This window comes from Dendrobates tinctorius, unplaced genomic scaffold (assembly GCF_039654945.1).
Source record: "Dendrobates tinctorius isolate UK_male_01 unplaced genomic scaffold, ASM3965494v1 ptg000171l, whole genome shotgun sequence".
Taxonomy (NCBI): Eukaryota; Metazoa; Chordata; class Amphibia; order Anura; family Dendrobatidae; genus Dendrobates; species Dendrobates tinctorius.
Genome location: NW_027361838.1, coordinates 2670315 through 2683708, shown reverse-complemented (window position 1 = coordinate 2683708; position 13394 = coordinate 2670315). Strand labels below are relative to the sequence as shown.

The 13394-nt window shown below is 43.1% G+C and overlaps 1 protein-coding gene across 1 annotated transcript in view; it reads right to left on the bottom strand.

Annotated features, from left to right (window-relative positions):
* Window positions 1-13394, bottom strand: part of TTC39C (tetratricopeptide repeat domain 39C) — a 114257-nt gene that overhangs the window by 29835 nt on the left and 71028 nt on the right. The window contains exons 4-6 of the mRNA XM_073550825.1: window positions 12502-12616; window positions 7029-7383; window positions 778-946 (exon numbers count right to left, since the gene is read on the bottom strand). Of these exons, the coding sequence (XP_073406926.1) occupies window positions 778-946; window positions 7029-7383; window positions 12502-12616 (639 nt within the window). The remainder of the gene's footprint in view (window positions 1-777; window positions 947-7028; window positions 7384-12501; window positions 12617-13394) is intronic.

Below are 13394 nucleotides of genomic sequence, written 5' to 3'. Positions count from 1 at the left end.
CCCGCTCCCGACACCCCAGACTCTAAATGTAAGAGTAATTGACTAAACGCTTGTTCCACCAGTGGCTTTCATTTTTATCCCCTGTAATGGGTGAAGGAGACATCCACGGCTAGACATCTTTGGTGGAAGCTTAACTCTTGGAAGAACACATGAATCGTCAAGGTCTCTCAATATGTAGAGCACAATCCTTTTTCCTACCCAACATTAGGAGTCTAGGGGCCTTCCATCTACCCAACCAAAAGTTGAAGGAGGGTGGATTGGAAGGCCCCTGTTCACATCAGACAGTTTGAAGACTTTGCTGTAATGTATTTGGGAGCATTATACATATACATCCAAGTAAATTAAATAAACATATTCAATGTATGATTCTACTTGAAAGTACGTTTGTGATATCGCTCTTTACCAAGCCTCATTTACCATGGACTGACGTGATTTGCTGTGCTACCCGTCATCTTTTTTCCTGCCTGTTCTGAAGTGTACAGCATGATTAATGACATTTAGGGCTGAACATAAATTACTTTTCTAGAGCACAATGTTCTCCAACTGTTCTTAAAACCACCTACGATCAGTGCCAATATAACAAAGTGAAGTCCTAAATTAGAAAGAACCTTTCCTACTATAAGTGAAGAGCCCATTTCCTATTAGCGTGCTTCTTTCAAGAGTTTCTCTACAGTGAGGTATCTGACTCATGCAACGTGTGGGGCGGGAGTACACAACAAATGCTGTGCGATTGTATTAGGAAAACGGGACCTGGAAGCACGGAAGGAGAAGGGATACCTCTAGTCGTTGGACTCTTCCCTTGAAGAACATGAATAAAGAAGAGTTGGGATATGCAGCTTCTTTCTTGAGGAGAATCTCTTTTGCCTCCTTTAGCCCCGCTTGATTATCACTTCCATCCAATGCAAAAAATGGCCGGACGACTGTATGATACCACAACAAGGCTAGTCTGTATAGAGAGGGAAAGCATCTGTTACAGTTATACCACGCCGTGACAGTAGGGAAGACACTGAAAATGAGGATGTGAAAACAGAAGTGAAGAGAACTGACTAAGCTGGAACAGAAGACCTGGGTCACAAGTAATAAGAGGGTTACGTGCATGTTATACTGACCGGAATAATCTGAACTTGGCGCAGCTAAAAGGTATTCAACACCTGTACCCATAACTGGAAAGGCAGAAAATTTCAGCCCTCCGTTCACACAAACATTTTCACATTTTTGTCAATAGAAGTCAAACAATGCCGTTGATTAAGAATAATTTTACTTGATGATAAATGGTGTTTCTGGGAAAAAGTAACTTGTTGAATGGTAGTACATAGTACAATATGATTCCCTTTCACCCGACCAAAGTGCATGTGTTAGCAATTTTGACCCCTCAAACGTGCGGAAGCAGCTAAATGGATACTGGCTGAAGCACTCTAAACGTGATTAGGCTGACGGTCATGCTGCTCACGTGACCAAAAGAAACAAATTTAATTTCTTCTTGCACTGCAATTGCCCTGTGGGCTGCCCCGTCACGTGAAGTGCCCTGTGGGCTGCCCCGTCATGTAAAGTGTCCTGGTGTTTCTGCATGGAACGTTCCTAAACTCCTCCCCTCTGCTCTAAAGGCTTACTGGTTGGACACTAGAGACATCACTCAGCAGTGAGGAGGGGTTAGCCTAGTTTCACACTAGCGCTACCAGGCGCAGCGCACGGACGCCGCTAAGCTCCGCCCACGGCTGCGCCCCCTCTGGTCAGCTCCTTCTCTGATCGCATGACGCTGCATGCGATCAGCGTACCCTATATTTAACGTTGGGTATGCTGGTCGTGCGCTGGTACACTTTTGCCGGCGCTTGCGCCCTTTTGAAGCTGCGCCTAGCGCACAAAAATGCAACACAGTGCGTTTTGATGTGCTAGGCACAGCGCCAAAGGGGCGCAAGCGCCAGCAAAATTGTACCAGCGCACGACCAGCGTACCCAACGCTAAATATAGGGTACGCTGATCGCATGCAGCGTCATACGATCAGAGGAGGAGCTGACCGGAGGGGGCACAGCCGGGGGCGGAGCTTAGCAGCGGTCGAGCGCTGCGCCCGGTAACGCTAGTGTGAAACTAGCCTTAGAGAGCGTTCACCTCCCAGGACACTTCACATGAAGGAACTTCTAATAGGGCAACTAAAGGCTATGTATAGATGGTTTACTTCTTTAAATGGGTATTCTCATGTTATTAAATTGCTTTAGTTAGACAGTAAGAAAATAAGTTTACAATTGACATACTTTTCCTATCTATTGTCATTCTCCTGCAATGGGAGCTTGTATCTTACATAGTGTACAGCTCATTTCCTGGTCAGTGTGAATAGTAGCTACATTCCAGGAGAGGAGTTAACCCCTAACATACCGGTCAGCTCTATCCATCCCATTGATTTCTATACAGCAGTTAGCTCTGCAGCTCCCTTCCACTCAGCTCCTGAAAGGGCTCTTATCTGTCCTATAGACTCCAACTCCCCCTCTCCTTGCAACACCCAGCATCGCAGGTTCCTCAGCGCTTCTCCTAATTATGGCTGTCATTGTCCTGAGCCATGAGCTTGTTCAAAATCCCTGTAATATCTGCATATGTAAATATAGTGAAGGCTCAGATCAAGCTATTTGTAATAGCAGCAGAACTATGCTACTCACCAGAATGGTCATTAAACGAGGGTCAACTGCCCCCCCCCAAGCAACCAGGAAGAAAGAAGAGACTGCATAGCTCTGAGCTGCTCAAGAGACAAGTTGAGAATACCGCTTTATGAGAAAAGAATGCTACTTTGCATAGAGTCTTCTATAAAAAACTGCCTATTTTTTAGATATAGATTCTATGCAAAGTTTTGTGTGTCTACAAATACTCCATGGTATTAATGGTGATTTTTGATCGTGCATTTCCCACAGAAAATCATCAGCAATTTACAATTTAATAAATGTGAAGTGGGTTTTGAAAACCACATCCATGCGTAATGGAAAAATCTTTCTTGGAAATAAGAGGATGTTGTGGATTTTCAAATCAGCAGTATTCTTTTATGGAAATACTGTGGACTTTCACTCTGACGTTCAACCTTCATGATGCATGTGATGGAAAACCCAGCAAATCTCCAGCACAATACACAGCAAAATTAGCATGCAACACAGGGAACTGTGCCGCTGATTCCAGGTGAATTGGGATTGTTGTGTGTGGACATACCCCAACCCTCTGCTCATGTGTACCTCTACTGCAGTCTGCCAGATCCAAGCTTGGTTTGACATACAGTAGCTTCTAATCAGAGGATTTTGAAAAATATTGCAACTGGTTCAGCTAAATAAAAACTCACGTTAGAGGACCTGGTGACCCGTTTTTGCTTTTATTTTTTTGGCCTATTGTTAATCCATCATATGGTTGCAGAGATATGGACCTTTTTCTTTGCTGGTAATGTTTATGGGCTTTACCAAGAGGGCAGTGATCAAGGGTAATAATGCTTAACCCTTTCAGATGGGGCGATGTTATATTTTTGCGCTTTCGTTTTTTGCTCTCCTTCTTCCAAGAGCTTTCACTTTTTTATTCTGTCCACATAGCAGTGTGAGAGCTTGTATTTTGCAGGACGAGTTGTACTTTAGAATGACATTATTAGCTTTACTGTATGTGCTGTAGTGGAAAGTACAAAACCTTTCCAAGAGCAGCAAAATAGTAATTTACCGTGTTCAATATATAGTAAAACTGACCTAGCAATATGAAGACACAGATACGAAATATGTATGTATATACAGTGCCTACAAGTAGTATTCAACCCCCTGCAGATTTAGCAGGTTTGATAAGATGCAAATAAGTTAGAGCCTTCAAAATTCACACAAGAGCAGGATTTATTAACAGATGCATAAATCTTACAAACCAAAAAGTTATGTTGCTCAGTTAAATTTTAATAAATTTTAAACATAAAAGTGTGGGTCAATTATTATTCAACCCCTAGGTTTAATGTTTTGTGGAATAACCCGTTTGCAATTACAGCTAATAATCGTCTTTTATAAGACCTGATCAGGCCGGCACAGGTCTCTGGAGTTATCTTGGCCCACTCCTCCATGTAGATCTTCTCCAAGTTATCTAGGTTCTTTGGGTGTCTCATGTGGACTTTAATCTTGAGCTCCTTCCACAAGTTTTCAATTGGGTTAAGGTCAGGAGACTGACTAGGCCACTCCAACACCTTGATTTTTTGCCTCTTGAACCAGGCCTTGGTTTTCTTGGCTGTGTGCTTTGGGTCGTTGTCTTGTTGAAAGATGAAATGACGACCCATCTTAAGATCCTTGATGGAGGAGCGGAGGTTCTTGGCCAAAATCTCCAGGTAGGCCGTGCTATCCATCTTCCCATGGATGCGGACCAGATGGTCAGGCCCCTTGGCTGAGAAACAGCCCCACAGCATGATGCTGCCACCACCATGCTTGACTGTACGGATGGTATTCTTGGGGTCGTATGCAGTGCCATCCAGTCTCCAAACGTCACGTGTGTGGTTGGCACCAAAGATCTCGATCTTGGTCTCATCAGACCAGAGAACCTTGAACCAGTCTGTCTCAGAGTCCTCCAAGTGATCATGAGCAAACTGTAGACGAGCCTTGACATGACGCTTTGAAAGTAAAGGTACCTTACGGGCTCGTCTGGAACGGAGACCATTGCGGTGGAGTACGTTACTTATGGTATTGACTGAAACCAATGTCCCCACTGCCATGAGATCTTCCCGGAGCTCCTTCCTTGTTGTCCTTGGGTTAGCCTTGATTCTTCGGACAAGCCTGGCCTCGGCACGGGAGGAAACTTTCAAAGGCGGTCCAGGCCGTGGAAGGCTAAAAGTAGTTCCATAAGCCTTCCACTTCCGGATGATGCTCCCAACAGTGGAGACAGGTAGGCCCAACTCCTTGGAAAGGGTTTTGTTCCCCTTGCCAGCCTTGTGACCCTCCACGATCTTGTCTCTGATGGCCTTGGAATGCTCCTTTGTCTTTCCCATGTTGATCATGTATGAGTGCTGTTCACAAGTTTGGGGAGGGTCTTAAATAGTCAGAAAAGGCTGGAAAAAGAGATAACTAATCCAAACATGTGAAGCTCATTGTTCTTTGTGCATGAAATACTTCTTAATACTTTAGGGGAACCAAACAGAATTCTGGTGGTTTGAGGGGTTGAATAATAAATGACCCTCTGAATAAACTTTTCACAATTTAAAAAAAAATTAAACAAAGAAATAACCTTCTTTTTTGCTGCAGTGCATTTCACACTTCCAGGCTGATCTACAGTCCAAATGTCACAATGCCAAGTTAATTCCGAATGTGTAAACCTGCTAAATCTGCAGGGGGTTGAATACTACTTGTAGGCACTGTATGTATGTATGTATGTATGTATGTATGTATGTATGTATGTATGTATGTATGTATATATATATATATATATTTTTTTTTTTTTTTTTTTATTTAAGTGGTGAAAAAAATTAGAAAATTTGTAGGGGAAAAAAATTTCTCACTTGTGTCACCATTTTCAGAGACCGGTATCATTTATCATTTTTAGCTGCGGCAGGGTGAGGACTTGTTTTTTGCACCCTGAGCTGCCGTTTTCACTGGCACCATTTTGGGGCAGATACAATGTTTTGATCGCCTATTATTGCAATGTTGAATTGGCTGAAAAAAAATGGAATTCCAGCATGTTTTTTTTTCTCATTACACCATTTATCGATTGGGTCAATTCAATATTTTAATAGACTTTTATGAACGCAGCATTACCAAATATGTGCATTTTTTTCTTTACTTTTGTAGGAGAAAAATGAGATTTGAGATTTTATAAAAAATGTTCCACTTTCTACTGTATCCGTTAGTCCCCTCAGGGAACTTGAACCTGTGATCATCTGATCGCTTGTTTTATACACAGCAATACCAAAGTATTGCTATGTATAGGAAAAGTCATGACCCTTATGAACGCCTGGTTCAGGTTGGATTTCACAGGAATACAGTCATGACAGACACGGAGGTTTTCAGAAGACTTCAGCAGATACCTAGCTATCATGACAACCCATTAACGTATTGTGATCGTGTCACGGGCGTGCCGATGGGCGCACAGAATGATGCGCTCCCATGTCCGCGAGCATTAAATGCCGCTATCGCAGAATGATGGCGCCATAAAACAGGTTAACACCTATGGCTGATAGAAGCAGATGATGGCTGAATAACACAGTCATCATCTATCGGGAAAGATGTGTGCTCGACCTGAGAGCCAGCATTAAACTCAGGGAGTCGGCATATGACGTACCAGTAGATCATATGTTGGCAAAAAGCTACAGAAAAGACCACAGAGGACCCTGTGAGGCTAACCCTCTTGGAAAAGCCCATAAAATTATCAGTAAACAATAAGGTCCATATATCTGGAACTGTATGGCAGATATAAAATAAAAAAAAATTACTCATTGAGTGGCAGGAATAAAATAAGAGCAAAAACTGGTCACTTCTGACCAGGTGATCGGTACTCTTTGCAGCTCATCTCCATTCGTCCACCTTCTTCGGCACACATTTCCTAGAGTCTTTAGAGTGCATGGATCCTTCCAACTCAGCGAACGTGAGCTACTAGTAGACTGCATGAGAAACCATGAATATTATGGATAAAAATAAAATAAAAATATGTGCAATCTATGCACCAAGATGGAGGCTTGGGACACCACGAAACACATGGATATATACTAATATGCTAGGCACCACGAAATTGGCAATTAAATCAGTAATGTACAAAAGCTACGTATGTGACATGTTGTCCACAATACCCTACTGACCCCACGGACACACGGTCATCCTACAGACTATAATGAATTACTGTAGATACAGAATGAAAACACCAAGCTGCAAAACTGTTTAGTCAGACAGCTGTCAGACCTCAATGACTTCATTCCATTCATTCTGTTCAGCTTTATACAATAAACGCCATGTTACCTTTTTATGCCCATTGGTACTTTTTTTTTTTGCATTTTTGATAAAGATTACTTACGGTTTACGCTATACCAACTAGAAAAGTGTTGCAATATAGCTACTCACGTAGCTAAAGGGGCCTTCATGTCCTTACTTTCACTTGCATACATCAGTGAAGATAGCCCCTGCAGACGGTCTCCTGGAAACCCCAGCAAGTTGATGATTTTGAGCAGGTTTGGGGGCACCATGGATATGCAAAGGTGAAAAAGTCCGTAGCCAAAGCTCACAGCACCTTTCAGCCGGTTCAGGGACTCCTCCGTGACACCCTCAACAGCAATGTGATTGTCATTAGCAGCGTCAGAGGGAGAGGATTCCTGAGAGATCTTCTTCTGATACATCTCCTGAAGAGAGTTAATGTCCACATAGCATTTGTTGTAGATTTTCCAGGCTTTGCGCAGGATCCAACCACCCTTTATGTAAGCTGGTGGGGAGCAATAGGAAATAAGGAAGCCGTATAATTAATCGAGGCACATCATAACCTTAATCATCTTTATTTTGATAAAGAGCTAAAATTCTGCTGCGTTTTACATACATCATCACTGCCCCCGATGGGGCTCAGAGTCTAAATTCCCTATCAGTATGTCTTTGGAATGTGGGAGGAAACCGGAGAACCCGGAGGAAACCCACGCAAACACGAGGAGAACATACAAACTCCTTGCAGATGTTGTCCTTGGTGAGATTTGAACCCAGGACCCCAGCGCTGCAAGGCTGCTGTGCTAACCACTGAGTCACCGTGCTAGTTACCGTATCTACTATGTGGGTTTACACCACTTTACAAGTCACATCTAAATAGGTCCTCCATTTCCTATAACAAATCAGTTTTAGCAAATTATTCTATTTCCTATAGTATAACAAATATAAATAAAATTGAAATAAATCAAAACAGTTTTTTCTTATAACTCTGTATTGTGCCGATCCTCTATTACCCCTCCTAGAAATATATGAATTGACGATTAAGTGTTATCAGCTGGGGGTGTGGCCTGACTGTCCAATCAGGGCGGGCTGTGCAAACTGAAGAGGCACACCTCTTTGGTTAAAGGAACTGGCAACACCCAGTTGTAAATTTATTCATATATGTCTAAGAGGAATAACAGAGTTAGAAGACTGTTCAGGATTTATGGTTTATTTGATTATACAATTGATACAATTAATTAGTAAAATGAACAGGTCAGGGTTAGGCGATGGGTCATCTTCAATTGTGAACAGTTTTATAGTTTATCCAGTTTATACTTTTAGTACCAGATGCATTCAGCACTACACTTCACAGGTCGGCACTACCTTATTCTATATCAGAATTGTATACAGTATCCAGAGTAAAAATTAAAAGGTCCCCATACACATTGGATTGAAGATGGCCAAACCTGCTGATATGAGAGAGATCAGCCAGCAGTCTAATGTGTACAGTGGTCTCCTGGCTCTCTCCCAATAGGTTATGTCACTGGAGAGAAGGCTCCATCTTGCTGGATTTCTAATAGCTGATCCTTTTTTTTCTCTGGACGATAAGTCGCTGCCAGAAGAGTCTGGCAGTGTCTCTCTCGTGGAGAACACAGGAACGCTCGGCTGACCTGATCATTCATGTGTATGGGGTGAGGTCAGGACAATCAAAAAGGAAAAAGGAAACTGTGCTAGAATAGGCACCTCCCCCAAAAAATAAAATCAACATTTTTATTCAAATATACAAAAAACACCAAATTAAAGTCCTGCACAAAAAAAATGTTTTACATTAGAAAAGACAGCCTAGGCTCAAATAATGAGACAATAGACTCCAACACACAAAGATCTATAAAGAGGCCACCTAAGACTGTAGAGAAAACATGTAATAACCAAATGAAAAAAACAATCAATAACGGTAAAAAAAAAAAAAAATAGCACAGCATCAAAAATCACATGAACAGAGGCAATGATAAAATTGCAAAATAACATTAAATGGGTACCAGTCCAGGACAAAAAAGGTAGAGGATTTAAATATAAAAAAAATCCCTGTGGGGGACAGAGAAATCCCCACACGTATCGCCGATATCTGGCTTCCTCAGGAGGTCACGAAAGCTAAATATCAGCCAAACAATCGCTCACCCAACAGCTCTCTAACGAGCGCAAGGGCCTTCTGAAAACAGAATGCACAGCAGCCGAGCATGTCTCTTACAGACCTTGAAAAGACTGCAGGAAGATGTGAAATCAGAGGTAGGAAATAGTAGGAAGAATGCTAAATAAAATGTTAAGAAATAAATATGGAAAATATTTGCTAATTTTCTCATTGATGTAGATTTTATTTAAATGTTCATATTAAACTATTGCATAACGTGAATAAATTGGCATCTGACAGTTTTTAGCTCCAAACTAATGGTCTGAAGTAAGCCAGCTTTCAGTTAAGATATTTATTTTTACGTACAATATCTCAACAAAACAGAAGAACGTGCCACATCTATCACACACCCTACTCCAGTGCCCAAGGTCCGGCACACCTTCAGACTGCCTGGACAAAGCATCTACACAGGCCGATTGCTCGTCCATGCACACAGAACGATCTTTAATGCCATTGTTCTCTGCACATTGATTCATTGTTCTCTGCAGCATATCACCTGTTTACACAGGACAATAGGCTGCACAGGATGACAATATTTAAGGAAGCTTAAAAATCATTTCACCCAACAGTTGAGCTTTTTGGTCATTTGTCCAGTGGTTGGCAGCCTGTTTACACCATCAGATAATCGAAAATGCTCATTGACAGGAGCAATCCTTCCCGATTCTCGACCAGTCTAAATGCAGCCTTAGTTTATGCCTTCTACCTATTACACAGCATTAGTAAATATGCACCACGGTGTCTGTTCTACATGACATATAAGAAATATCAACATGTTGAAAAATAACAGTTTTCATGACTCCGGGATCTGATGAATGACGCCACATAATGTGGATATTTAAATGTCACCCGGCTTTGTATTTCTTGATAATTACATTTAATGTACACTACACAGTAAAGAGCCAGCGTCAAGCTGTAAAGTGCATCTCATGTATAATTCATCCCTCCTCCCGCGCGCCCCTTTGTGTAGGAGGCGGCTTCATTGTGTTCATGCAGATGGGTATGACCGGATGACCTAACAGCAGAGAAGCCGCTGATACAAAAGAGCAGTTTCTTAACTCATTAAAGATGAAAATAAAAGGGAGAATTCACCAAATACTTTTCTTGACTGTAGACCACGTTGGATCTAATGGCTGAAGCCGAGAATCAGTGTACGCCACATACAGAAACTGCAGTAATCAACCACAATAACCAGCAACCCAAGAAGTCTGTAGTAAGAGTCCAACGCTATCCATAATTTAATGCTATCCAAAGTGGAAAACAGCCTTGGGGCTCATTCAGACGTCCATACAAATAGGTCCACGCACGGACTCGTCGGCAGGTCTCCTGACCGGAGCTTGACAACTTCTATGAGGCAGTCACACTCGGGAGACCCACGACCAGTCCGTGCATTGCGGTCAGTGATTGGACCGTCCACAGACGTCTACAAAAGCCCTTACTGAACAGGAAAGCAAGTCACAGAAAAAAATAATAGCAAAATTAATAAGCAGAATTTAGACTGGGTTCACACAATGCAGCATTTTTTTTCCCCTTTTCAGCGATCTACCAAAATTTGTATAATTTTGAAAAACAAAATACATGAGGAATGGTTGATAATTAGATTCTATAGTTGCCTCATCAATCCTGATGGACAAGACTGAAAAATGTCACACGGATGACATCCATGTGTGTCATCCGAGTGCACGTGTGCGAGACGTTTTGCGGTCTTTGCTGACGGCAAAAAATGAACATGTCTATGTGTGAAAGAGGCCTTAAACTACAAGTCTGCAGTCACTGTGTAACTGCAGACTTGTGAATCCTCACATTGTGTGCACTACACGCTGTGAGGATTCTCCGATGCTGGAAGCAGGGAGTCAAGTGACTGCAAGAATGTGAGATGTCCTGGAAAATCAAGTCTGCACCTTTCACTTTGCTAAGGCTACTTTCACACATCCGGCTTTTTGAATCCGGCACGATGCGGCGAAAAGTGTGAAAACCGGATCCGGTTTTGGCACATAGAATTTAATGATCGCCGCATCGTGTCGGAAGGACATGCGGCGCCTCCATTTTTAGCCGGAAACTGCAAACCTGCGCTGTCCGGCGTCAGCAAAAAACGTTGCCTGCAACGTTTTTTTGTAGCACCGGAACGGCTTTTTCTACAGCGCATGCGCGGACACTGTGAGGTTTAACCCACAAGTGCCCAGCGCGCGTACGTACCTCTCTCTCTCCCCCCCCCCCCCCCCGCATACCGCCCCTCTCTCGTCCCCGGTGTGGCTCCTTTAAATGCTTTCCAAGCCGGATCAGGCGCCGCATCTGCATCCGGTGTCACCACTGCAGGCCTGATCCGGCGGTCCGGCTTTCCACCACAACAAAACCACCGGATGTGTGAAAGTAGTCTAAGGAGTTGTCTGGCGTTAGGCTACAAGTCTGCAATCACTCAATGCGTGCTGTGAGGATTCTCTGATGTCGGCGCTGGGAGTGGCGGGTATGTGACAGCAAGTATGTGATTTCCACACTCCCAGCCACATTCCAACTAGACCGTATAAGGCCTCGCTCAATGAGCTTGCACCCATCTAGTCGGCATGTGACTGAATGTATACAAATCACATAATTGGGGGCAAGTGATGATTCACAAGTCTGCAGTCACATATAGTTGTAGCCTAAAGGCCCCGTCACACACAGCGATCTCACTAGAGAGATCGCTGATTTTGTGACGCCACAGCGATCTCGCCAGCGAGATCGCTGTGTGTGACGGGGATCAGCGACTGCCCCCCTGCCGGGTATCGCTGATCGTCCTGGGCCATTTTTCGATCGCTGGTCTCCCGCTGGCCAGCACGCATCGCTGCGTGTGGCAGCAAGAGACCAGCGATCAGCGATGCTGGTTTCTAATGTAAATATCGGTTATCCAGGAGCCGTGGCTCCTGGATACCCAATGTTTACATTAGAAACCAGCGTGCTCTCTGGTCCTGTTCGTTGGAGGGGCTGTCTATGTGACAGCTCACCAGCGATCAGCCTAACGATGTCCCAGCGATCCCATCCATGTCGGATCATTGGTGGGATCGCTGGGACATAGTTATGTGTAATGGGGCCTTAAGGCCGGACAACCCCTTTAAGTCCTGCAAATTGAAAGGTGCAGCCTGTATGGACCAGACTTGATTTTCCAGTACATCCCACAGGTGCTCACTCATCACTCACTGAGATCTGGGGAATTTGGAGGCCAAGTCATCACCTTGATCTCTTTTCATGTTCCTCAGTCCGTTCCTGAACAATGTTTGCAGCGTGACTGGGCGTATTACCTGGCGTATGACAGCAGCACAGGCTTCTAATATGGAAACTCCTGCCTACACTTCCATTATTTTCTTACACAAATTGGTAATGACAGTAATACCAGTAACTAAGAAACACAGCAGGAAGGAAATGAATCCGTCTGCCCGTGCTCAGCATAATTCTGCCCGCATCTCTACTAATCTGGAGACTCACCTGACAGCTCCTGCTTCACAAAAGAAAGCACGGCTAAATAAACCTGGCAGTCTGCAATAATGATCTGTCTCTGCAGGCGATCAACCATCGACTGGGCAGACTTCCTAACGTCGACCTGTTCAGGAGAAAACCGTGGGTTCACGTTAGAAGAGTCGGTGTGGCAGAGAGGATCAAGTCATGGAAAGAAATAGCTAATGGGATATGATAAGAGGACAATGCCCTGAAAATGCTATGAAATCTTACAAATTAACATCAGATACAAAGGCAGAGAATGGAAAAAGCAAATCATCAACTCGAAGATTAAAAGGACATTTTTTATTATCATTCTTCAGCCATGGGGAACATACAATGACTTACAATACATGACATGGATGAAGAATCTCATTATTTGTATTCGCTCTCCAGCAGACAAATGTTTTTCATTATCATTTCTATGGATTTTTCACTTTCCATCTAAATGACTGCACTGAAGCTCCATCAAAGCAGCAACTAAGAGAGTTTGGATCCCAGAAATGTCATTTTGATCAATAAGAGATTCCATCATCAGACCCCTTTATAAGGTAGCAGTGAACCGACGTGCCCAGTGGTGCCAACTATACCTCCTTTCACGATGACAACAATGGAAATATCTTGTCACAAACTGCAGAATGGAACATCATTGATTACATCTTTAGTGGATCCGTCACCAGATTTCACATTACACACTGTATATTTTAGAAGATAAACGTCTTACACCGGGTGAAGTTGGTGTACTTACTTTGAAAATCAATGTCAAACAGCTGAACGATCCGAATATAAAGATGAACAATCCAAATGATCTTATTTTAATATCAGACAGGAAAACTTGCAAAAAAGGAATAGTGATACTACGTAAGAAAAACAGCCTCATCAGG